This window comes from Bombina bombina, chromosome 6, assembly GCF_027579735.1.
Source record: "Bombina bombina isolate aBomBom1 chromosome 6, aBomBom1.pri, whole genome shotgun sequence".
NCBI classification, from domain to species: domain Eukaryota; kingdom Metazoa; phylum Chordata; class Amphibia; order Anura; family Bombinatoridae; genus Bombina; species Bombina bombina.
Window position 1 is genome coordinate 328981689 of NC_069504.1, and position 26187 is coordinate 329007875.

Consider the following 26187-nt stretch of genomic DNA (forward strand, 5'->3'; position numbering starts at 1 on the left):
TAATTTAAGCTGTACCAGTGAACAGCTTTCCCCAAAAAACTGTAAGGGTTATAACGGAAGAACAAAAGGGGTATGGACAGCGCTAGGTGAGATTAAAAATTACACAACCATAAGGTATATGTATACAATGTTTTAATATAAGTAACAACATCACTCAAAATCACCATCTCCATGATGATTTGATAATAGCAAAATAGGAGAGATTTCTTCAAAAATGGAAGAAATATTCTGTGTAAGAAACACCACTTACAGGAAAACCATCTTTATCATGACGTAAGAAAAGCATAACAGGAGAGAACTTTTTTTTGGGAGAAATATCAGACAAACGTTGGAATATTTCAAAGATAACAACGGACCCGTCCACCATAAATAAAGAAATCCACTTTAAGAGAAATGGGAATGGACCAATGGAAACCGAGGGGAGGGGTATTTAAAGACCCTACAGACACCTGTGAGCCTCATCTCTGTGCAGAGAAATAAAATATCTTATCCCCTAAGGATTCATTCAAAAAAGCCGAGTTCCAAGAGCCGCACATGACTGAGGTAACACACGTGACATGGAAGTAACGGAGACTGGCAGCCCTGTACCCTGAAACAAGAGGGGAGAAGCATACGGAGTCAAAGGTGTGTGATTTAAACCACCAGAAAAAGACGGGCAAGAGACGGAAAAGCGTCTGAGGAGTATAGTAAGTGTTCGACACTGACAGACTGGGACATTATCACAAGATAAGGAAAGGTACCCAATTAACTTCTGTTTCAAAAGCCATTATTCCCTTACACCCGCATAGTGGGTGTTCCGACTGAAACTTTTATATTGTCAGACCTGCCATAAGGGACTAATTTGCTAATCCACCAGACTGCTCATATAGATTCTGAACCATTTATGTTAAGTGTTTTTTTATTACTTTCCACCACTAATGTGTCTAGGTGGTATTGTACTTTTTTAACCATATTACGTATTATGTTGGTGTTTTTATAGAGAACTGAATACATTTTTAACAGCATAAGGTTTTAACATATTTTTGCAAGCAATATATGAATAATTGTTTATACCTACTTATATTTATGGGTTTGCGTAATTAATATAAAGTTAGAACTAATTTTAAAGGGACAGTCAACACTCGAGATAACTGTATCCGATATTTAAAAAATAAAGAATGAAGATCCGTCTGCACCGTACCCCTTTTGTCTTACCTACTTCCTTCTCCTAGTAATCATCGACGATAACTTCTATAATATGATGTAAATATGGCAGCCTAACTCCCTCCACCGTTACTTAGCTACCTTCTTCTTCAAATGATCAGCCAATCAGAATCCAATCCTCGGTCAGAAATTGAACGCGCTTGCAATTTCTGATCGAGGTTCGGATTCTGATTGGCTGATCATTTGAAGAAGAAGGTAGCTACGTAACGGTGGGGGGAGTTTGGCTGCCATATTTACATCATATTATAGAAGTTATCGTCAATGATTACTAGGAGAAGTAGGTAAGACAAAAGGGGTACGGTTCAGGTGGATCTTCGTTTTTATTTTTAAAGGGACACTGAACCCAAATTTTTTCTTTCGCGATTCAGATAGAGCATGCAATTTTAAACAACTTTCTAATTTACTCCTATTATCACATTTTCTTCATTCTCTTGGTATCTTTATTTGAAATGCAGGAATGTAAGTTTAGATGCCGGCCCATTTTTGGTGTACACTCTGTGTTGTTCTTGCCGATTGGTGGATAAATTCACCTACCAATAAACAAGTGCTTTCCATGGTTCTGAACCAAAAAATAGTTTAGATGTCTTTTTCAAATAAAGAAAGCAAGAGAACGAAGAAAAATTGATAATAGGAGTAAATTAGAAAGTTGCTTAAAATTGCATGCTCTATCTGAATCACGAAAGAAAAAATTTGGGTTCAGTGTTGGATACTGTTATCTCAAGTGTTGACTGTCCCTTTAAGTGTGACAGGTCACCATATTATAACGAATATAGTCAGGATCAATATATAACAAAGTATATGGCATTATATAAATAAAATCCCTTTTTTTCTAATAACTGGAACAGCATATTTCATTATTTATATATCCTTATTTTGGTTGTGGTAATTTTTAAGCTCACCTAGCACTGTCCATACCCCTTTGTTCTTCCATTAAGAAATAAAATACCAAATGGTGCAGACCCTACACATTTTTCATCCATCAAAAGACTATTAGAAAAGAGGAAGGACTCATCATAATAAATGATCCTTAATAAAGGTAAGGAATAAAGCACAATGGCATTTGTATATGGGCCCTTGCTAGTCACGTGACAAAGCTATATATACTTTTTTATATTGTATTCACTATCACTTGCACCTGCACTTATGCCTGTTATTGTCTTTAATGGTGATGTATATTAGGTACTCTGCATTTTTAGTACCTGAAATGATATAAGGCGAATATTGAACTTATATTAAACTAAATATAAAAAAGAGTGCTTTATTCTTTATTAAGGATTATTTATTATGATGAGTCCTTCCTCTTTTCCAATAGTGTTTTGATGGATGGAGATTATATATCTATATACACACACACACACACACACAGAAAAGCTGGCAAAACTGGGGGAAGTCAGTTACAGGAGAGACAGAGAGAGACAGAGAGAGAGACAGAGGGAGAGACATAGAGACAGTACAAAAATACCATCACATATATATATATAAATATGTATTTACAAATAAATAGAACATATTCTTCTATGTGAAGAGCATTGGAATGTGAAATTTGGAATATTTGGGAAATATGTGGAATATTTTCATGTCGGGTGTTAGGTATTTTTTCCACTTTTTTTGCTTCTTTGACTTCTCTGGAGGAAAAGGTTATCAAGAGCTATATCCTAAGTTTGGCTTTTTACTTCTAGAGCCGTTAATGCTCGAGCGAGAGCATTAAATAGAGCTCCACTTGTAATCTGGCCCAATATGTTACAAAGAAACATTACAAATATTATCCATGCCCAGCACTCTAGTTTTACCGCCAGAGTAACCTCTACCCCTATCTACTTACTGAGACCAAAGTGTGCTTATTCTGTGCTTCCTCAGCATAGGAATACTACAGTAAACACTGTAAAAATAATCTCCCACCTATAAATACCCACACCCTCCAAAACCTAGTGTACTCTAAGTCTATTGTATAAGGCAATATATTCATGTTTAATAATGTTTTAAATATTACCATAATCTATGTAATATAGACACAATATTATAGGGTTAGGTTCTCTAAAGATTAATTAGGTTTAGTTTAAATTTCCTTTGATAAGCTAATTAAAAAGGGACAGTAAAGTCCAAAATAAACTTTAATAATTCAGATAGGGCATGTCATTTTAAACAACTTTCCAATTTACTTTTATCATCAAATTTGATTTGTTTTCTTGGTATTCTTAGTTGAAAGCTAAACCTAGGTAGGCTCATGTGCTAATGTCTAAGCCCTTGAAGGCCTCTTCTTATCGGAATGCATTAGTCAGGTTTTCACAGCTAGAGGGCATTAGTTCATGTGTGCCATATAGCTAACATTGTGCTCACACCCGTGAAGTTATTTAAGAGTCAGCACGAATTGCCTGAAATGCAACTGAAATAAGGGGGCAGTCTGCAGAAGTTTAGATACAAGGTAATCACAGAGGTAAAACGTCTATTATTATAACTGTGTTGGTTCTTCAAAACTGGGAATGGTAAATAAAGGGATTATCTATCTTTTTAAACAATAACATTTTTAGTGTTCAATGTCCCTTTAAGTTAAGAAACAATGCTGTTTTATAGCAGTAAAACTAATAATGTTGTATACTCCATATAGGGTTGCCACCTCGGCCATGTTTTCCTGGACACTTATTAGTTATACATGCCTCAGGGTGTGCAGGGAGGAACATGAATAATGCTGTCCAGGGTCACGATTTTTGTGCTGTCCAACAGCACAATGCATGTTTTCCTCTGCAAACCCTACAGCATGTGTAACTCATAAGTGTCCAGGAAAACATGGCTGAGGTGGCAACCCTAACTCCATATGCCATGTGATCAACACATTGGAAGGGATTCTGGAAGTTGTAGTCCTTGGTAAACCGCTAGGTCGCTAACACCATTCATTTTCTGAAAGTCTTTATAAAACAATGTTATATTTCATATTACGGTAAAGCAAAAGGCTAGATTCATAGATGCTCAAGGGACCTCATTGTGAAAGCAGCATCCTGTTTGAAATTCATTGGGCATCTATCTCTTCACCTACAGATTCATTAGCTAGCGAGTTTTCTTTTGTGCATATGTTAGAGTTGACTGTTTTATTGAGGGTGTTTCTTCTGTTTTACTTTATTTGTTCTGTAACGTTTTGCAGGCATTATAGTTATGCCAGTATCATTCCCAGTGGAGTTCCTTCTTTTTATAAAGGGATGAATAGATACAAGATGGATGCTGCTGCATTGGAGTAACAAGGGGCAATGAGGAGAGGGTGCAAATCTCTTTGACTTGCACAATTTTTGTCTTTTGTTCATCAACTGTGGTTTTGTCCCAGTAGAGCATTGCTGCTCTGGAACTGAATTTAAAGGGACAGTCTAGTCAAAATTAAACTTTCATGATTCAGATAGGGCATGCAATTTTAAAAGAATCTTCAATTTACTTTTTATCATTAAATTTGTTTTGTTCTATTGGTATTCTTAGTTGAAGGCTAAACCAAGTTAGGCTCATATGCTAATTTCTAAGCACTTGAAGGCCGCCTCTTATCTCAGTGCATCTTGACAGTTTTTCTCAGTTAAACAGTGCTAGTTCATGGGTGCCATATAGATAGCATTGTGCTCACTCCAGTGGAGTTATTTATGAGTTAGTACTGATTGGCTAAAATGAAAGTTTGTCAAGAGCACTAATATAAGGGGGCAGTCTGCAGAGGATTAGATACAAGGTAATTACAGCGGTAAAAAGTATATTAATATAACTGTGTTAGGTATGCAAAACTGGGGAATGGGTAATAAAGGGATTATATAACTTTTTAAATAATTCTGGAGTAGGCTGTCCCTTTAACTTTAAATGTAACCCCTTTGCAGGGGGTGCAGTTTCTTTTTTGCACTTGTATGTCTCCTTAAACAAACACAAAAACATAGGAGAAACAAGGAGCAGAATACAAAAACAGGTACGTAACTTTAAACCTGTGTGACTCTGGCTAAAGTGCAGTACACACCTATAAATAAGAATAAAATAACTAGAAAGATCTTAATCAGTCTTGTTGAATCATTTCTTACATTCCAGTCTAAGGCCATGTGTTGTGTGACTTGTATTAGTCATCAGCTGAGCGCAATCCCTGCTGAGCTACAGCAAATAGCTACCACTTGAATCATGTACTTACCATTTTCTCATACAAACGCTCCAACTTCATGTTATATTGTAACATCTGCGCCTAAGGCTTTCTACGTAAATATATCAGATTGTATGAGCAAGCAAACAATGTAATTACTAGATCTGTCGTATGAAAGGAACAAAGTAGTGGCAATCGAAAGGCATATACAATAGTGAAAAAAAATATGACTTATTAAAAAGGTCAATAAATCACAACAACTTCAAAGTAAACTTCTGTGAAACACTGACATGAACTGCAAAAATAGCTTCAGCATGAAATAAATGTAAAGAAAAATGACACTAAAATATAGCATCATCTCATTGCGTCTCTTTTTAAAAGGAGATTCAGATAGGGCATGCAATTTGTCTTTGTCCTCTCTGTATTCTTTCTTGAAAGCTAAACATAGGTTGGCTCAAACTGATTTCTAAACTTTATGTTTTAAAGTCAGGTCCGGAATCTAAAAGATATTTTAGATGGACTTTAATTGATCACTTCTAAGCAATATTTTGCAGGGACTTAAATGACCACTTCTAATGAAGATGCTCTGTAATTTACTTTTCAATCTAGACATATCATTCTGCGGCCGCCCTCTTCAAAACTCAAATTTTGAACGGTTTATAGAGAATCCCTTTATTACCCATTCCCCAGTTTTGCATAACCAACATTGGTATATTAATATACTTTTAACCTCTGTGATTACCTTGTATCTAAGCCTCTTTTGACAGCCCCTGATCACATGACTATTTATTTATTAATTTATTTATTATCTATTGACTTGCATTTTAGCCAATTAGTACAGTATCAGCCACAACTCCACGGGAGTGAGCACAATGTTTTCTATATGGCCCACATGAACTAGCAGTCTCTTGTTGTGAAAAGCTAATAAAAAAAAGCATGTGACAAGAGGCTTTCTGTAGTGGTGTAGAAACAGGGAGAAAAACAGAATTTATGCTTACCTGATAAATTACTTTCTCCAACGGTGTGTCCGGTCCACGGCGTCATCCATAACTTGTGGGAATATTCTCCTCCCCAACAGGAAACGGCAAAGAGCACAGCAAAAGCTGTCCATATAGTCCCTCCCAGGCTCCGCCCCCCCAGTCATTCGACCGACGGACAGGAGAAAAAAAGGAGAAACTATAGGGTGCCGTGGTGACTGTAGTTAAAGAAAGAAATGTATCAAACCTGATTAAAAAACCAGGGCGGGCCGTGGACCGGACACACCGTTGGAGAAAGTAATTTATCAGGTAAGCATAAATTCTGTTTTCTCCAACATTGGTGTGTCCGGTCCACGGCGTCATCCATAACTTGTGGGAACCAATACCAAAGCTTTAGGACACGGATGAAGGGAGGGAGCCAATCAGGTTACCTAAACAGAAGGCACCACGGCTTGCAAAACCTTTCTCCCAAAAATAGCCTCCGAAGAAGCAAAAGTATCAAATTTGTAGAATTTGGCAAAAGTGTGCAGAGAAGACCAAGTCGCTGCCTTACATATCTGATCAACAGAAGCCTCGTTCTTGAAGGCCCATGAGGAAGCCACAGCCCTAGTAGAGTGAGCTGTGATTCGTTCAGGAGGCTGCCGTCCGGCAGTCTCGTAAGCCAATCGGATGATGCTTTTCAGCCAAAAGGAAAGAGAGGTAGCAGTAGCTTTTTGACCTCTCCTCTTGCCAGAATAAACGACAAACAGAGAAGACGTTTGTCTGAAATTCTTTGTTGCTTCTAAATAGAACTTTAAAGCACGGACTACATCTAAATTGTGTAACAAACGTTCCTTCTTTGAAACTGGATTCGGGCACAAAGAAGGCACAACTATTTCCTGGTTAATATTCTTGTTGGAAACAACTTTTGGAAGGAAACCAGGTTTAGTACGCAAAACAACCTTATCTGAATGAAACACCAGATAGGGCGGATTACACTGCAGAGCAGATAATTCAGAAACTCTTCTTGCAGAAGAAATAGCAACCAAAAACAGAACTTTCCAAGATAGCAGCTTGATATCTATGGAGTGTAAGGGTTCAAACGGAACCCCTTGAACAACTGAAAGAACTAAATTTAGACTCCAGGGAGGAGTCAAAGGTCTGTAAACAGGCTTGATTCTGACCAAAGCCTGTACAAAAGCTTGTACATCTGGCACAGCTGCCAGTCGTTTGTGTAACAAGACAGATAAAGCAGAAATCTGTCCTTTTAGAGAACTCGCTGACAATCCCTTATCCAAACCTTCTTGGAGAAAGAAGAGGATCCTGGGAATTTTAATCTTACTCCATGAGAATCCCTTGGATTCACACCAACAGATATATCTTTTCCAAATTTTATGGTAAATCCTTCTAGTCACAGGTTTTCTGGCTTGGACCAGAGTATCTATCACTGAATCTGAAAACCCGCGCTTGGATAAAATCAAGCGTTCAATTTCCAAGCAGTCAGCTGGAGAGAAACTAGATTTGGATGTTCGAATGGACCTTGTACTAGAAGATCCTGTCTCAAAGGTAGCTTCCATGGTGGAGCCGATGACATATTCACCAGGTCTGCATACCAAGTCCTGCGTGGCCACGCAGGAGCTATCAGAATCACCGAGGCCTTCTCCTGTTTGATCCTGGCTACAAGCCTGGGAATGAGAGGGAACGGTGGAAACGCATAAGCTAGGTTGAAGGCCCAAGGCGCCACTAATGCATCCACTAGAGTCGCCTTGGGATCCCTGGATCTGGACCCGTAGCAAGGAACCTTGAAGCTCTGACAAGACGCCATCAGATCCATGTCTGGAATGCCCCATAATTGGGTCAATTGGGCAAACACCTCCGGATGGAGTTCCCACTCCCCCGGATGGAAGGTCTGACGACTCAGATAATCCGCCTCCCAGTTTTCCACTCCTGGGATGTGGATCGCAGATAGGTGGCAGGAGTGATCCTCCGCCCATTTGATGATTTTGGTCACCTCTCTCATCGCCAGGGAACTCCTTGTTCCCCCCTGATGATTGATGTAAGCAAAAGTCGTCATGTTGTCTGATTGGAATCTTATGAATCTGGCCTTTGCTAGTTGAGGCCAAGCCCTGAGAGTATTGAATATCGCTCTCAGTTCCAGAATGTTTATCGGGAGAAGAGACTGGCGTCGGTCGTGACGATGACCCACTCTGGTCTGCGGAAGCTCATTCCCTGGGACAGGTGATCCTGGGTCAGCCACCAACGGAGTGAGTCTCTGGTCTTCTGATCTACTTGAATCACTGGAGACAAGTCTGTATAGTCCCCATTCCACTGTTTGAGCATGCACAGTTGTAATGGTCTTAGATGAATTCGCGCAAAAGGATCTATGTCCATTGCTGCAACCATCAATCCTACTACTTCCATGCACTGAGCTATGGAAGGCCGTAGAACAGAGTGAAGAACTTGACAAGCGTTTAGAAGCTTTGACTTTCTGACATCTGTCAGGAAAATCTTCATTTCTAAAGAATCTATTATTGTCCCCAAGAAAGGAACTCTTGTCGACGGAGATAGGGAACTTTTTTCTATGTTCACCTTCCACCCGTGAGATCTGAGAAAGGCCAGAACGATGTCTGTGTGAGCCTTTTGCCTTTGAAAGAGACGATGCTTGTATTAGAATGTTGTCCAAGTAAGGTGCCACTGCAATGCCCCTTGGTCTTAGAACCGCTAGAAGGGACCCGAGCACCTTTGTGAAAATCCTTGGAGCAGTGGCTAGCCCGAATGGGAGAGCCACAAACTGGTAATGTTTGTCCAGAAAGGCGAACCTTAGGAACTGATGATGATCTTTGTGGATAGGAATATGTAGATACGCATCCTTTAGATCCACGGTAGTCATAAATTGACCCTCCTGGATTGTAGGTAAAATCGTTCGAATAGTTTCCATTTTGAACGATGGCACTCTGAGAAATTTGTTTAGAATCTTTAAATCCAGAATTGGTCTGAAGGTTCCCTCTTTTTTGGGAACTACAAACAGATTTGAGTAAAACCCCAGTCCTTGTTCCACAGTTGGAACTGCGTGTATCACTCCCATTTTTAACAGGTCCTCTACACAATGTAAGAATGGCTGTCTCTTTATTTGGTTTGAAGATAAACGAGATATGTGGAACCTTCCCCTTGGGGGTAGTTCCTTGAATTCTAGAAGATAACCCTGAGAGACTATTTCTAGTGCCCAGGGATCCTGAACATCTCTTGCCCAAGCCTGAACAAAGAGAGAGAGTCTGCCCCCTACTAGATCCGGTCCCGGATCGGGGGCTACCCCTTCATGCTGTTTTGGTAGCAGCAGCAGGTTTCTTGGCCTGTTTACCCTTGTTCCAGCCTTGCATCGGTTTCCAAGCTGGTTTGGTCTGGGAAGCATTACCCTCTTGTCTAGAGGCTGCAGAGTTGGAGGCCGGTCCGTTCGAAAGGAACGAAAATTGGACTTATTCTTAGCCTTGAAAGGCCTATCTTGTGGGAGGGCATGGCCCTTACCCCCAGTGATGTCTGAAATAATCTCTTTCAATTCTGGCCCAAAGAGGGTCTTACCTTTGAAAGGGATATTAAGCAATTTTGTCTTGGAAGATACATCCGCTGACCAAGACTTTAGCCAAAGTGCTCTGCGCGCCACAATTGCAAACCCTGAATTTTTCACCGCTAATCTCGCTAACTGCAAAGCGGCATCTAAAATAAAGGAATTAGCTAACTTAAGTGCGTGAATTCTGTCCATAACCTCCTCATACGCAGTCTCTCTACTGAGCGATTTTTCTAGTTCTTCGAACCAGAACCACGCTGCTGTAGTGACAGGAATAATACACGAAATAGGTTGAAGGAGGTAACCTTGCTGTACAAAAATCTTTTTAAGCAAACCCTCCAATTTTTTATCCATAGGATCTTTGAAAGCACAATTGTCCTCAATAGGAATGGTCGTGCGTTTGGCTAGTGTAGAAACCGCCCCCTCGACCTTAGGGACTGTTTGCCATAAGTCCTTTCTGGGGTCGACCATAGGAAATAATTTCTTAAATATAGGAGGAGGGACAAAAGGTATGCCAGGCTTCTCCAACTCCTTATTCACTATGTCCGCCACCCGCTTGGGTATTGGAAAAGCGTTGGGGTGCACCGGGACCTCTAGGAACTTGTCCATCTTGCACAATTTTTCTGGGATGACCAGGTTGTCACAATCATCCAGAGTAGATAGCACCTCCTTAAGCAGTGCGCGGAGATGCTCTAATTTAAATTTAAATGTCACAACATCAGGTTCTGCCTGCTGAGAAATTCTTCCTGAATAAGAAATTTCCCCATCTGACAAAACCTCCCTCATAGCCCCTTCAGATTGGTGTGAGGGTATGACAGAGCAATTATCATCAGCGCCCTCCTGCTCTACAGTGTTTAAAACAGAGCAATCGCGCTTTCTCTGAAATGCAGGCATTTTGGATAAAATATTTGCTATGGAGTTATCCATTACTGCCAATTGTTGCATAGTAACAAGCATTGGCGCGCTAGAAGTACTAGGGGTCTCCTGCGTGGGCAAAACTGGTGTAGACACAGAAGGAGATGATGTAGAACTATGTCTACTCCCTTCATCTGATGAATCATCTTGGGCAACTTTACTATCTGTGGCAGTACTGTCCTTACTTTGTTTGGACGCTATGGCACAATTATCACACATATTTGAAGGGGGAGACACATTGGCTTCCATACATACAGAACATAGTCTATCTGAAGGCACTGACATGTTAAACAGGCTTAAACTTGTCAATAAAGTACAAAAACCGTTTTAAAACAAAACCGTTACGGTCTCTTTAAATTTTAAACAGGGCACACTTTATTACTGAATATGTGAAAAACTATGAAGGAATTATTCAATCTTAACCAAATTTTCACCACATTCAAAGCATTGCACCCCAAATTTCAGGCTGTTAACCCTTAAAATGTGGAAACCGGAGCCGTTTACAGTTTTAACCCCCTTACAGTCCCAGCCCCAGCCTTTGCTGCGACTTCACCAAACCCAGGGGAGTATACGATACCAAATGAAGCCTTCTAGGAACCTTTTCAACTAATTCCAGACCCACACACATGCAGCTGCATGTACTGCTCTCAAAAGTAACTGCACAGTAATGGCGCGAAAATGAGGCTCTGCCTACTACAGAGAAAGGCCCTTCCTGACTGGGAAGGTGTCTAAACCAGTGCCTGACGTAAAAAAACGTTCCCCAAAGTTATAAAGTGTGAATATCAACATCAAACTGTATAAAATGCCTAAATAAAGCAATCGATCTAGCCCATAAAAGTGTCTACCAGTTTTATAGCCCATATTAAGCCCTTTATTCTGTTTGAGACTAAGAAAATGGCTTACCGATCCCCATGAGGGGAAAAATGACAGCCTTCCAGCATTACACAGTCTTGTTAGAAATATGGCTAGTCATACCTTAAGCAGAAAAGTCTGTCAACTGCTCCCCCCAACTGAAGTTATCTCATCTCAACAGTCCTGTGTGGGAACAGCAATCGATTTTAGTTACTGCTGCTAAAATCATACTCCTCTCACAAACAGAACTCTTCATCTTTTTCTGTTTCAGAGTAAATAGTACATACCAGCACTATTTTAAAATAACAAACTCTTGATAGTAGAATAAAAACTACAACTAAACACCACATACTCTTCACCATCTCCGTGGAGATGCTACCTGTTCAGAGCGGCAAAGAGAATGACTGGGGGGCGGAGCCTGGGAGGGACTATATGGACAGCTTTTGCTGTGCTCTTTGCCATTTCCTGTTGGGGAGGAGAATATTCCCACAAGTTATGGATGACGCCGTGGACCGGACACACCAATGTTGGAGAAATTAGAGGTTTAAATGTTATGAAGTATATTAATATAACAATGTTGGTTGGGTAGTAAAGGTGTTATCTTAAACAATAACAATTCATTTCAGAGGGAGCTCTACACAAGTCATACTCTACAAAAGAATACGTTAGCCAGATTTTACAAGGACAAGACTGAATATGGAGCCAGTTGAAAGGATTTGTTAATAAATTACTTTACCTTTGATGAATGTCCCAAGACCAATAAATGTCGACATATAGTGTATATGTGAAGAGTGCCTATGGGGAAAAAAAATTAAGTGAAATCATATGTCTTCTGATATGAATAACAAACTATTTAACTAGACATCACATTCTTTTATATCAGTGGCAGCTTGTGCACTAGTGGGTTTATTTTGAATACCTAAGAAAATCTATTTTGTGTCTTCATTATTAGGAATAAAAAGTAGTAATTGGAATCTGTTGTCACGTTATAATTAATGATGATAATAATAGTAATATTGCTGTCCTTAGTTCAAAATATGAGACGAGAGCACAGTAAACCATCCTACTGTGCCAGGATTGGGATGGAAAAGTGAGACATGAGAAAGGAAGAAAAAGATAGAGGCTAAAAAAGTGGGAGAGAATAGAAAGACAAAAGTAAAAGACAATCTAATGCAAATGTGTATTTTTTCCACATTTGACCCTAATTTACTATAGGGTTGATAATGATCCTTTGAAAAGATAAGCTTTTCTAAGGGATTGTGATTGGCCCGTGTGTGTTTAACCCCCACAAAGGGGCAAGCACTTAGGTAAATACCTGCCCAGGAGCTGTTTCAGTTACCTAGCAGCCAATCATCAGCCCCAAAACACCATGCTCAGACAGTTGGTGGTGTCTTGTATGGTGCAAATTAAAGGGACCTGAAAGTCAAATTTACATTTTTATGGTTCAGATAAAGCATGCAATATTAGCCAACTCTCTTAGTTTATTCTACTAATAAATTATCTTCTCTTGGTATCCTTTTGTTGAAAATCATATCTAGATATGCTCAGTCGCATCAATACCCTACTGAAAGCTAGAAAGTGATTGGTGGCTACACACATTTTTCTTTTGTCATTGACTCACCAGATGTGTTCAGCTATCTTAAATAATAAGGGAGAAGCGCTCAACCTGAGAATGAATAATAGCATAATACAGTAGCTTGTTCTATGGCTAGTTACCACCCAAGAAGCAGACTCTTTTTGCTCAACATGTGCCTTTCACAGAGAAGAACTTTCCTGTAGCATATCAGTCTGATCCTGACTTAACAGTACAGTCCAGCCCCGAAATACCAGGCAATCCCTCTCTGAACAAGAGAAACAGCAAAACCCCAGACAAACTGCTGCTCTTAGGCTGACTTTAAATATATGTTTAACGTCTCTGCAGTACTTAAACACAGTTATGTACAAGCAATAGTGCAAAAATAAAATGTTCTAACATTTTTATGTCCTTTTAAGTCATCACTGTTACAATATATGCCTCTGCTTGCTTTCTGAGTTGATTTAGGGTCAGATTACAAGTGGTTCGCTATTTAAAGGGACAGTCTACACCAGAATTTTTATTGTTTTAAAAGATAGATAATCCCTTTATTACCCATTTCCCAGTTTGCATAACCAACACAGTTATAATAATATACTTTTAACCTCTGTGATTATCTTGTATCTAAGCCTCTACAAACTGCCCCTTTTTCAGTTCTTTTGACAGACTTGCAGTCTAGCCAATCAGTGCCTGCTCCCAGATAACTTCTCGTGCACGAGCACAGTGTTATCTATATGAAATACGTGAACTAACACCCTCTAGTGGTGAAAAACTGTTAAAATGCAAAATGAAAGAGGTGGGCTTCAAGGTCTAAGAAATTAGCATATGAACCTCCTAGGTTAAGCTTTCAACTAAGAATACCAAGAGAACAAAGCAAAATTGGTGATAAAAGTAAATTGGAAAATTGTTTAAAATTACATGCTCTATCTGAATCATGAAAGTTTATTTTGGCCTAGACTGTCCCTTTAATGTTTCCTAACTGCTCTAGAAGTAAGAATTTTGCACGCGCCGGGTTACGCTCGTATTATATGTTGAAAGAAAAATGTTTTTCACTTGCACGCTAACCAGATGCGAGTAAAAAGCCGAACTTACAATATAACGCACGCAATGACCTATTCCCCCATAGAAGTAAATGGAAAAAATGTGGAGAAAAAACAAACAAACTCCCTACTCACGAGCATACGCAATTGCATATTCTCAAGTGCTCTTACCCGACATGAAAATATGAATATTTCACATTCCAATGTTCTTTACAAAGAAGAATATGTTCTATGTATTCATAAATAAATATTTCTATATATATCTGATGGTATTTTGGTACAATATACAGTGCCCTCCATTAATATTGGCACCCTTGGTAAATATGAGCAAAGAAGGCTGTGAAAATTTGTCTTTATTGTTAAAGCTTTTGAACTTTTGTTCAAAAAGTACACAAAAATAATCTGCACTCATGGATATCAAACAACTGCAAACACAACACAGGTTTATCCAAAAAAAAACAACACCTTTGTTAAATATATGTGTGCCACAATTATTGACAACATTTTAGTCAACACTTTGTGCTACCTCCCTTTGCCAAGATAACAGCTCTGAGTCTTCAACTATAATGCCTGATGAGGTTGGAGAATACATGGCAAAGGTTCTGAAACCATTCCTCCATCCAGAATCTTTCCAGATCCTTCAAATTTCGAGGTTGACGCTGGTGGACTGGGATGGCCATGGCAGGACCTTGATTTTGTGGTCAGTAAACCATCTCTGTGTTGATTTTGATACGTTGTCCTGCTGGAAGATCCAACCACGCCCCATTTTAAGCTTTCTGCAAGAGGCAGTCAGGTGTTTATTTAATATTTGTTGATATTTGATGGAGTCCATGACGCCATGTATCCTAATAAAATGTCCAGGTCCTCTGGCAGAAAAAAAGCTCCAAAACATTAAAGAACCACCACCATATTTAACCGTGGGCATGAGGTACTTTTCCATATGGCTACCTCTCTGTGTGCGCCAAACCCACCTCTGGTGTTTAGTGCCAAAAAGATCTATTTTGGTTTCATCTAACCATAGAACCCAATCCCATTTGTTCCAGTAGTGTCGAACAAACTAAAGACGCTTGAGTTTGTTGTTGGACAAGAGTAGAGGCTTTTTCTTAAAACCCTTTCAAACAACTTGTGGTGATGTAGGTGACGTTGGATTGTAGTTTTGGAGACTTTCTGAGCCCAAGACACAACAAACTTCTGCAATTCTCCAGCTGTGATCCTTGGAGATATTTTGGCCACTCAAACCATCCTCTTCACAGTGCGTTTAGACAAGATAGACACATGTCCACTTACAGGTTGATTCATAACAATGCCAGTTCACTGGAACTTCTTAATTATTACCCCAATGGTGGAAATTAGCATTGTCAAAGCTTTTGCTATTTTCTTATAGCCACTTCCCATTTTGTGAAGCTCAACAACCTTTTGCCGCACATCACAGCTATATTCCTTGGTCTTACCCATTGTGATGAATGACTTAGGAATTATACCTATGTGTTACCTCATATTTATACCCCTGTGAAACAGAAAGTCATGGTTGAACAATTTCCTGTTCCTAGTCTCCCAAGTGTAAAATTAAAATATCAATGGGAATATACTTCAAATATATTATTCTCATATAAATTCATAGGGGTGCCAATAATTGTGGCACACATATATTTAACAAAGATTTTATATATATATATATATATATATATATATATATATATATATATATATATATATATATATAAACCTGTGCTGTGTGTTTGCAATTGTGTGATATTCATGAGAGCAGAGTATTTTTGTGTATTTTTTTTTACAAAACATCAAAAGGTTAAACAATAAAGGCAATTTTTCACAGCCTTTTTTGCTCATATTTAACAAGGGTACCAATATTAGTGGAGGGTACTGTATATCTATACCTATATATAATACATGATTATATATAGGTATAGATATATAAAGATATATATAGGAATATAGTAATTTAAAAAATATATAGAACAAATTCTGCTATGTGACGAACATTGGAATGTGAAACAATTACAGTAAAATACACAATTAAAACAATCATAAATATGTTTTTTTGTGTTTTCATCTAATTAACTGCACAGGGCTTCAATGCATTTCTTTATATGTGTACATATGTATTTATGTGTTTATATGTCTGTAAATAGAGATTAATTATATATATATATATATATATATATATATATATATATATATATATATATATATATATATATATAGGTGGCCCTCAGTTTACGCTGGTTCAATTTGCACCGTTTCAGAATAACAACCTTTTTTTTCAGTCATGTGCACTAATTCAAATAGCCAGTAGGTGGAGCTGTCCGCTTGTTTTACAGCAAAGTTATGCAACTTAACAGGTCTGAAATGATCTGTGTACACAGAACAGACATTAGCTATCGAGCAGCCACTTCCCTATCATCTTCCTGTCCAGCTGCTTGAGGTGAAGGTGCCTAACTGCCTATTAATCACTGCAGATTGACATGCATAAAATAGGTGTAGAGCCAATATTATCTAACATGCTAACAATGCAGATAACTGATTGCAGAAAAATGCAAGTAAAAAACCTTTTTGTTCATTAAACTTGGTTTGATGATGATGCAGTCTGTTGTGTAATTATTTTATTAGGTGATGTTTAGCAAATGTTTTTGTTCATTAAACTTAGTTTGCTGATGATACAATCTATATTATTAGGTTTATAATGTGGTTTAGCATTTAAAGTCTTCATTTAAAAGCTTTAAAAAATAATGTATTAGGTGTTACTTATGACAATTTTGAGAGGGGCTTGGAACCTAACTCCCTCACTTCCCATTGACTTACATTATAAACTGGGTTTCAATTTACAATGGTTTCGATTTACAACCATTCCTTCTGGAACCTAACCCCGGTGTAAACTGAGGGCTACCTGTATATATAAATACATATGTACACACATTATATATATACACTTAATTCTTTGTCTCATCAACCTTAGAATTAGAGTTATCTACGAATTCTGGGATACCTTAAACAAATAAATAAAAAATATAAAATATACTGTATAAATTTATGCAGATACCCCCATGTACAATCGTATAATAAATAGCTTCTTAAGTGCCACACCATATAATGTAACATATTATATATAATAAGAGTTATGGTATGAACATTTGTGCAATATTTAGCACAAAGGATAGTTTTCCTGTTTGCCCTTAGTTAAAGTGAGCATCATAACTGTGAATCAAATGTTTCCCATCTCTTATACAAGTATGTCACCCTGTTGTGGTTAATTGGCATTGCCCCCCACCCCCACCCCCATCCTAAAAATCCGGTTGGAACGTAACCTTTCTTCATTTTGCAAACTATTATTGCATATCCTCACTATGCCAATATATATAACCTGTCTGTTTATCAGAATTTACACAGAATCACTAACAGTTATAAATGGACTATACAAATAGGCTAATTTACTTAGTGTGCATTTTATATTGTGCAGTGAACTGGCTACTAATGGGTTAATGGTTTGATTCCAAGCACTTAAAATGAAAATGTTTGATTGGTTAACAGCAGCCTATCACTAAACAGATGTCCCTTTAAATATTTCACACGCTTGCATTATACTAGCTACGATTACGGCATCAGGCCGAAACATGTCAGCCTATGCTCTCGTGTGTTAATTCTTTTATGTGCTTTGGTACCTCTATGTGCTTTTACCTATGTGGATTCAAATAAAGACTTTTGCTTTTATGGAAACTTTGCCTTGGATCAAAACTTCTTTTTCTACAAATATATATATATATATATATATATATATATATATATATATATAGATATATATATAGAGAGAGAGAGAGAGAGAGAGAGAGAGAAAAGGGGGGAGAGAGGAGAGAGAGAAAGGGGGGAGAGAGAGGAGAGCGTGATGTTTCGGGGGGACACTCCCTTCCTCAGACTGAGGAAGGGGAGTGTGTCCCCGAAACGTCATGCTTAAGAGATTAAAATTCACTTATTAAAAGACCAGTGAGTGCCTCCTTCTGTTCTTATATTTAACCGTTGGCACCCTGGCAGCTGAAATTGAGGTGAGAGTGCTCTCTTTAAACATTATATATATATATATATATATATATATATATATATAAATAAAACACAAAATGTATGCTTATCTGTTTAATTATTTTCTTTCGGAATTATGATGGTCCACAGTCCTCTGTAACATCTGGGATATATTTCCCATCACTAGGAGGTCAAGAACCCAAACAAGAGCTTTAACCCTTTCACCCAGCTAGAAGTATATATACGTCTTGCAGTACTTTGCCTATCGTACCGTAAGATATATATATATATATATATATATATATATATATATATATATATATATATATATATATATATATATATATATATATAGATATATGTCTGAGCTTCAGGAAGTGCCAGCCGAGAGCTGAAGTTCCAGGCATGTGCCGCATATGGAGCCGGAGCGCGATGGGTGCTCCGGCTCCATATGAGGGCAGATGCCTCCTCGTTACAGACAGTGTGTGTGTCACCGTCTGTAACAATCTTCTGCTGGTGCCGGTGGGAGGTGTCAGCGGGAGGCGGGTGGGCGGCTCAGCAGCAGAGGGAATGGGAGGGCCCTACACTACAGAATTTTTTTTTTTTTTTTAAAGGAACAAGGAAGAATGGGGCAGCAACACTACAAGAAAGGGGTTTGGGGTTGTGGAAAGGTTAATAAATGGCGATCGAAGGAGGAGGGAGGTGGTGGGACCACTACACTACAGAAAAAATAAAAATAAATAAAAGAAAAAGGGGTTTATAGGTACTGGCAGACAGCGGCCAGAAGTGGGGTTATAAGAAAAAAGTGCGTGTGACGAACCAAGGTTATCCAACCCTGCGCCAGTCACTTATTTGGCACAGAAAGGGTTTTCAGCCCCCTTTTCTGTCACCTATAGGTCACAATCTAGCCACACCAGGCAAGCTTGTGATTCAGTTTAGTGGGTGCAAGAGTTAATTCGCACTCCCTTAATCTGTACTAGACGTAAGAGAAATGCCCAACACTCCCTTTTCAATACCACCCACAATAAACTATAAATCCTATAGCTCAAATGCTGCCACCACTTAAAATTTATTATAGGGAAAATCTTAAGGAAAAACCCCAGACTTTACACATTAACTCTAGAAATACAATTTAGCAGAAAATAATCTAAATTATACAGTTCTAATATTCCAGTCTCTTTCAGTAATGTGGTTCAATTATTAGACAAAGGCCAAACTTATTAAAGGAATTATTTATTAAACCAAAAATATTATGCACAATGCATTATTAATAAAAAGTTGTTACAAATAAAATTACACACACAAACAGTGTTTTAAAATAAAAAGGAGAAAAACAGAATTGAATACTTTCCTAGTCTTCAAGATATGCGCCAGGGGCTGGCATGAAAATGATGGCTCCTTACTTCTGTACAGCAGCTCCCCTTGTAAGAATGACAATCTTATTGTTAAAAAATAAGATTCTTAAACCCTACTTTTCAGAGATCAGGTTGCTTAACCACACCCTCCTGGGCGGGCTAAGAAACCCCCCTGTCTTTACAACCTTCAATAGACTAATTTCTTGCCTGAAATTATACAATCCAGTATCATTTCTGCTAGGTAAGAAATTTCTATATTTACATGTCTAGAACCTTTTAGGTTTATTGAGAGACTCGGTTTGATACCAAATATGCCATAGGTTCACTAGCTTTGGATGCACCATAGTCACTTCTACACCTGTGTCCCTTAGCCCTAGGGTTATCTTATCTCCATTTGGCACAGAAAGAGTTTTCAGCCCCCTTTTCTGTCACCTATAGGTCACAATCTAGCCACACCAGGCAAGCTTGTGATTCAGTTTAGTGGGTGCAAGAGTTAATTCGCACTCCCTTAATCTGTACTAGAAGTAAGAGAAATGCCCAACACTCCCTTTTCAATACCACCCACAATAAACTATAAATCCTATAGCTCAAATGCTGCCACCACTTAAAATTTATTATAGGGAAAATCTTAAGGAAAAACCCCAGACTTTACACATTAACTCTAGAAATACAATTTAGCAGAAAATAATCTAAATTATACAGTTCTAATATTACAGTCTCTTTCAGTAACGTGGTTCAATTATTAGACAAAGGCCAAACTTAATAAAGGAATTATTTATTATGCCAAAAATATTATGCACAATGCATTATTAATAACAAGTTGTTACAAATAAAATTACACACGCAAACAGTGTTTTAAAATAAAAAGGAGAAAAACAGAATTGAATACTTTCCTAGTCTTCAAGATATGCGCCAGGGGCTGGCATGAAAATGATGGCTCCTTACTTCTGTACAGCAGCTCCCCTTGTAAGAATGACAATCTTATTGTTAAAAAATAAGATTCTTAAACCCTACTTTTCAGAGATCAGGTTGCTTAACCACACCCTCCTGGGCGGGCTAAGAAACCCTCCTGTCTTTACAACCTTCAATACACTAATTTCTTGCCTGAAATTATACAATCCAGTATCATTTCTGCTAGGTAAGAAATTTCTATATTTACATGTCTAGAACCTTTTAGGTTTATTGAGAGACTCGGTTTGATACCAAATATGCCATAGGTTCACTAGCTTTGGATGCACCATAGTCACTTCTGCACCTGTGTCCCTTAGCCCTAGGGTTATCTTATCTCCATTTGGCACAGAAAGAGTTTTCAGCCCCCTTTTCTGTCACCTATAGGTCACAATCTAGCCACACCAGGCAAGCTTGTGATTCAGTTTAGTGGGTGCAAGAGTTAATTCGCACTCCCTTAATCTGTACTAGAAGTAAGAGAAATGCCCAACACTCCCTTTTCAATACCACCCACAATAAACTATAAATCCTATAGCTCAAATGCTGCCACCACTTAAAATTTATTATAGGGAAAATCTTAAGGAAAAACCCCAGACTTTACACATTAACTCTAGAAATACAATTTAGCAGAAAATAATCTAAATTATACAGTTCTAATATTACAGTCTCTTTCAGTAACGTGGTTCAATTATTAGACAAAGGCCAAACTTAATAAAGGAATTATTTATTATGCCAAAAATATTATGCACAATGCATTATTAATAACAAGTTGTTACAAATAAAATTACACACGCAAACAGTGTTTTAAAATAAAAAGGAGAAAAACAGAATTGAATACTTTCCTAGTCTTCAAGATATGCGCCAGGGGCTGGCATGAAAATGATGGCTCCTTACTTCTGTACAGCAGCTCCCCTTGTAAGAATGACAATCTTATTGTTAAAAAATAAGATTCTTAAACCCTACTTTTCAGAGATCAGGTTGCTTAACCACACCCTCCTGGGCGGGCTAAGAAACCCTCCTGTCTTTACAACCTTCAATACACTAATTTCTTGCCTGAAATTATACAATCCAGTATCATTTCTGCTAGGTAAGAAATTTCTATATTTACATGTCTAGAACCTTTTAGGTTTATTGAGAGACTCGGTTTGATACCAAATATGCCATAGGTTGTCATATTTACCTGCCATTAAGGTTATAACACTTTTAACCCACATATGTACATAACATACCAATGTCCTGCCATTGACCTGGTCAGTTTTTGTAATGAAGGGCCTGTTTTGCATCAGGCATTCTATTGACAGCTTAAGCCATAAACTTTATCCTGTGTATCTCTGTGACTAAGAGTTTCAGTGACTTTATGACCCAATGCATACACACTAACATTTGGTGGCTATTTAGGGGGTTCTGGCACTTCAAAGAAAATACAAACACAATTCTTCTTGAAAACAAATAACTGTTTTGAGTGTCAGCTACACAAAGTTAACTCCTTAGCAGCTGAATCCTGAGATATTTGTGACAGTGCGAAAGCATAAAAAATAAGGAATTGGAATAATTGTGCTTTATACAAAAAAATCATAACCACCACAAAAAGGGTGGGCCTCATGGACTCTTGCTAATATGAAAGAAATGAATTTATCAGGTAAGAACTTACATAAATTATGTTTTCTTTCATGTAATTAGCAAGAGTCCATGAGCTAGTGACGTATGGGATATCAATACCCAAGATGTGGAACTTCCACGCAAGAGTCATTAGAGAGGGAGGGATAAAATAAAGACAGCCGATTCTGCTGAAAAATAATCCACACCCCAAAATAAAGTTTCAATCTTATAATGAAAAAAACTGAAATTATAAGCAGAAGAATCAAACTGAAATAGCTGCCTGAAGTACTTTTCTACCAAAAACTGCTTCAGAAGAAGAAAACATATCAAAATGGTAGAATTTAGTAAAAGTATGCAAAGAAGACCAATTTGCTGCTTTGCAAATCTGATCAACTGAAGCTTCATTCCTAAACGCCCAGGAAGTAGAAACTGACCTAGTAGAATGAGCTGTAATCCTTTGAGGCGGAGTCTTACCCGACTCAACATAAGCTCATGATGAATCAAAGACTTTAACCAAGACGCCAAAGAAATGGCAGAAGCCTTCTGGCCTTTCCTGGAACCGGAAAAGATAACAAATAGACTAGAAGTCTTTCGGAAATCTTTAGTAGCTTCAACATAATATTTCAAAGCTCTAACTACATCCAAAGAATGTAACAACCTCTCCTTAGAATTCTTAGGATTAGGACACAATGAAGGAACCACAATTTCTCTACTAATGTTGTTAGAATTCACAACCTTAGGTAAAAATTTAAATGAAGTTCACAACACCGCCTTATCCTGATGAAAAATCAGAAAAGGAGACTCACAAGAAAGAGCAGATAATTCAGAAACTCTTCTAGCAGAAGAGATGGCCAAAAGAAACAACATTTTCCAAGAAAGTAATTTAATATCCAGAGAATGCATAGGTTCAAACGGAGGAGCTTGAAGAGCCCCCAGAACCAAATTCAAACTCCAAGGAGGAGAAATTGGCTTAATGACAGGTTTTATACGAACCAAAGCCTGTACAAAACAATGAATATCAGGAAGATTAGCAATCTTTCTGTGAAAAAGCACAGAAAGAGCAGAAATTTGTCCTTTCAAGGAACTTGCAGACAAACCTTTATCCAGACCATCCTGAAGAAACTGTAAAATTCTAGGAATTCTAAAAGAATGCCAAGAAAAATGATGAGAAGAACACCAAGAAATGTAAGTCTTCCAGACTCGATAATATATCTTCCTAGATACAGATTTGCGAGCCTGTAACATAGTATTAATTACGGAGTCAGAGAAACCTCTATGACTGAGAATCAAGCGTTCAATCTCCATACCTTCAAATTTAATGATTTGAGATCCTGATGGAAAAAAGGACCTTGCGATAGAAGGTCTGATCTTAACGGAAGAGTCCACGGTTGGCAAGTAGCCATCCGAACAAGATCCGCATACCAAAACCTGTGAGGCCATGCTGGAGCCACCAGCAGAACAAACTAACGCTCCTTTAGAATCTAGGAGATCACTCTTGGAAGAAGAACTAGAGGCGGAAAGATATAGGCAGGATGATACTTCCAGGGAAGTGACAATGCATCCACTGCTTCCGCCTGAGGATCCCTGGATCTGGACAGATACCTGGGAAGCTTCCTGTCCAGATGAGAAGCCATCAGATCCATTCCCGGAAGACCCCAGATTTGAACAATCTGAAGAAATACCTCTGGGTGAAGAGACCATTCGCCCGGATGTAATGTCTGGCGACTGAGATAATCCGCTTCCCAATTGTCTATACCTGGGATGTGAACCGCAGAAATCAGACAGGAGCTGGATTCCGCCCATGCAAGTATCCAAGACACCTCCCCCATAGCCAGAGGACCGCGAGTCCCTCCTTGATGATTGACATATGCCACGGCTGTGACATCGTCCGTCTGAAAACAAATTAACGACTCTCTCTAGAAGAGGCCACGACCGAAGAGCTCTGAAAATCGCACGGAGTTCCAAAATGTTGATTGGTAATCTCGCCTCCTGAGATTCCCAAACCCCCTGTGCCGTCAGAGACCCCCATACAGCTCCCCAACCTGTCAGACATGCATCTGTTGAGATCACAGTCAGAGAGTTGAGATCACGTCAGAGAGTGTCGTACAATCGGTTTTAAAGATATTAATTGTGATATCTTTGTATAATCCCTGCACCACTGGTTCAGCATACAGAGCTGAAGAGGTCGCATGTGAAAACGAGCAAAGGGGATCGCGTCCGATGCAGCAGTCATAAGACCTAGAATTTCCATGCATAAGGCTACCGAAGGGAATGATTGAGACTGAAGGTTTTGACAAGCTGAAACCAATTTCAGACGTCTCTTGTCCGTCAAAGACAGAGTCATGGACACTAAATCTATCTGGAAACCTAAAAAGGTTACCCTTGTCTGAGGAATCAATGAACTCTTTGGTAAATTGATCCTCCAACCATGTTCTTGAAGAAACAACACAAGTCGATTCGTATGAGATTCTGCTAAATGTGAAGACTGAACAAGTACCAAGATATCGTCCAAATAAGGAAATACCACAATACCCTGTTCTCTGATTACAGATAGAAGGGCACCGAGAACCTTTGTAAAAATCCTTGGAGCTGTTGCTAGGCCAAACGGCAGAGCCACAAACTGGTAATGCTTGTCTAGAAAAGAGAATCTCAGAAACTGATAGTGATCTGGATGAATCGGAATATGCAGATATGCATCTTGTAAATCTATTGTGGACATATAATGCTCTTGCTGAACAAAAGGCAGAATAGTCCTTATAGTTACCATTTTGAATGTTGGTATCCTTACATAACGATTCAATATTTTTAAATCCAGAACTGGTCTGAAGGAATTCTCCTTCTTTGGTACAATGAATAGATTTGAGTAAAACCGCAGACCCTGTTCCAGAACTGGAACTGGCACAATTACTCAAGCCAAATCTAGATCTGAAACACATTTCAGAAACGCTTGAGCCTTCACTGGATTTATTGGAACGCGAGAAAGAAATAATCTTCTTGCAGGAGACCTTATCTTGAAACCTATTCTGTACCCTTGTGAAACAATGTTCTGAATCCAAAGACTGTGAATCGAATTGATCCAAATTTCTTTGAAAAAAACGTAATCTGCCCCCTACCAGCTGGGCTGGAATGAGGGCCGCACCTTCATGAGGACTTGGGAGCTGGCTTTGGCTTTCTAAAAGGCTTGGATTTATTCCAGACTGGAGATGGTTTCCAAACAGAAACCGTTCCTGTAGGGGAAGGATCAGGATTTTGTTCCTTATTCTGACGAAAGGAACGAAAACGATTAGCAGCCCTATATTTACCTTTAGATTTTTTATCCTGGGGTAAAAAAGTTCCTTTCCCTCCAGTAACAGTTGAAATAATAGAATCCAACTGAGAACCAAACAATTTATTACCTTGAAAAGAAAGGGAAAGCAAAGTTGACTTAGAAGACATATCAGCATTCCAAGTTTTAAGCCATAAAGCTCTTCTAGCTAAAATAGCTAAAGACATATACCTGACATCAACCCTAATGATATCAAAGATGGCATCACAAATAAAGTTATTAGCATGTTGAAGAAGATTAACAATGCTATGAGTATTATGATCTGTCACTTGTTGTGCTAAAGCCTCCAACCAGAAAGTTGAAGCTGCAGCAACATCCGCCAAAGATATAGCAGGTCTAAGTAAATTACCTGAACACAAATATGCTTTTCTTAGAAAGGATTCAATTTTCCTATCTAAAGGATCCTTAAAGGAAGTACTATCTGCCGTAGGAATAGTAGTACGTTTAGCAAGAGTAGAGATAGCCCCATCAACCTTAGGGATTTTGTCCCAAAACTCTAATCTGTCAGATGGCACAGGATACAATTTCTTAAACCTTTTAGAAGGAGTAAATGAATTACCCAGATTATTCCATTCCCTGGAAATTACTTCAGAAATAGCATCAGGGACGGGAAAAACTTCCGGAATAACTACAGAAGGTTTAAAAACCGTATTCAAACGTTTAGATTTAGTATCAAGAGGACCAGATTCCTCCATTTCTAATGCAATTAAGACTTCCTTAAGCAAAGAACGAATAAATTCCAT

The 26187-nt window shown here is 38.4% G+C and overlaps 1 protein-coding gene across 1 annotated transcript in view; it reads right to left on the bottom strand.

Annotated features, from left to right (window-relative positions):
• CFAP54 (cilia and flagella associated protein 54) overlaps positions 1-26187 on the bottom strand; it is a 901430-nt gene that overhangs the window by 840013 nt on the left and 35230 nt on the right. Inside the window, exon 5 of the mRNA XM_053719246.1 lies at positions 12312-12370. Within this exon, the coding sequence (XP_053575221.1) occupies positions 12312-12370 (59 nt within the window). The remainder of the gene's footprint in view (positions 1-12311; positions 12371-26187) is intronic.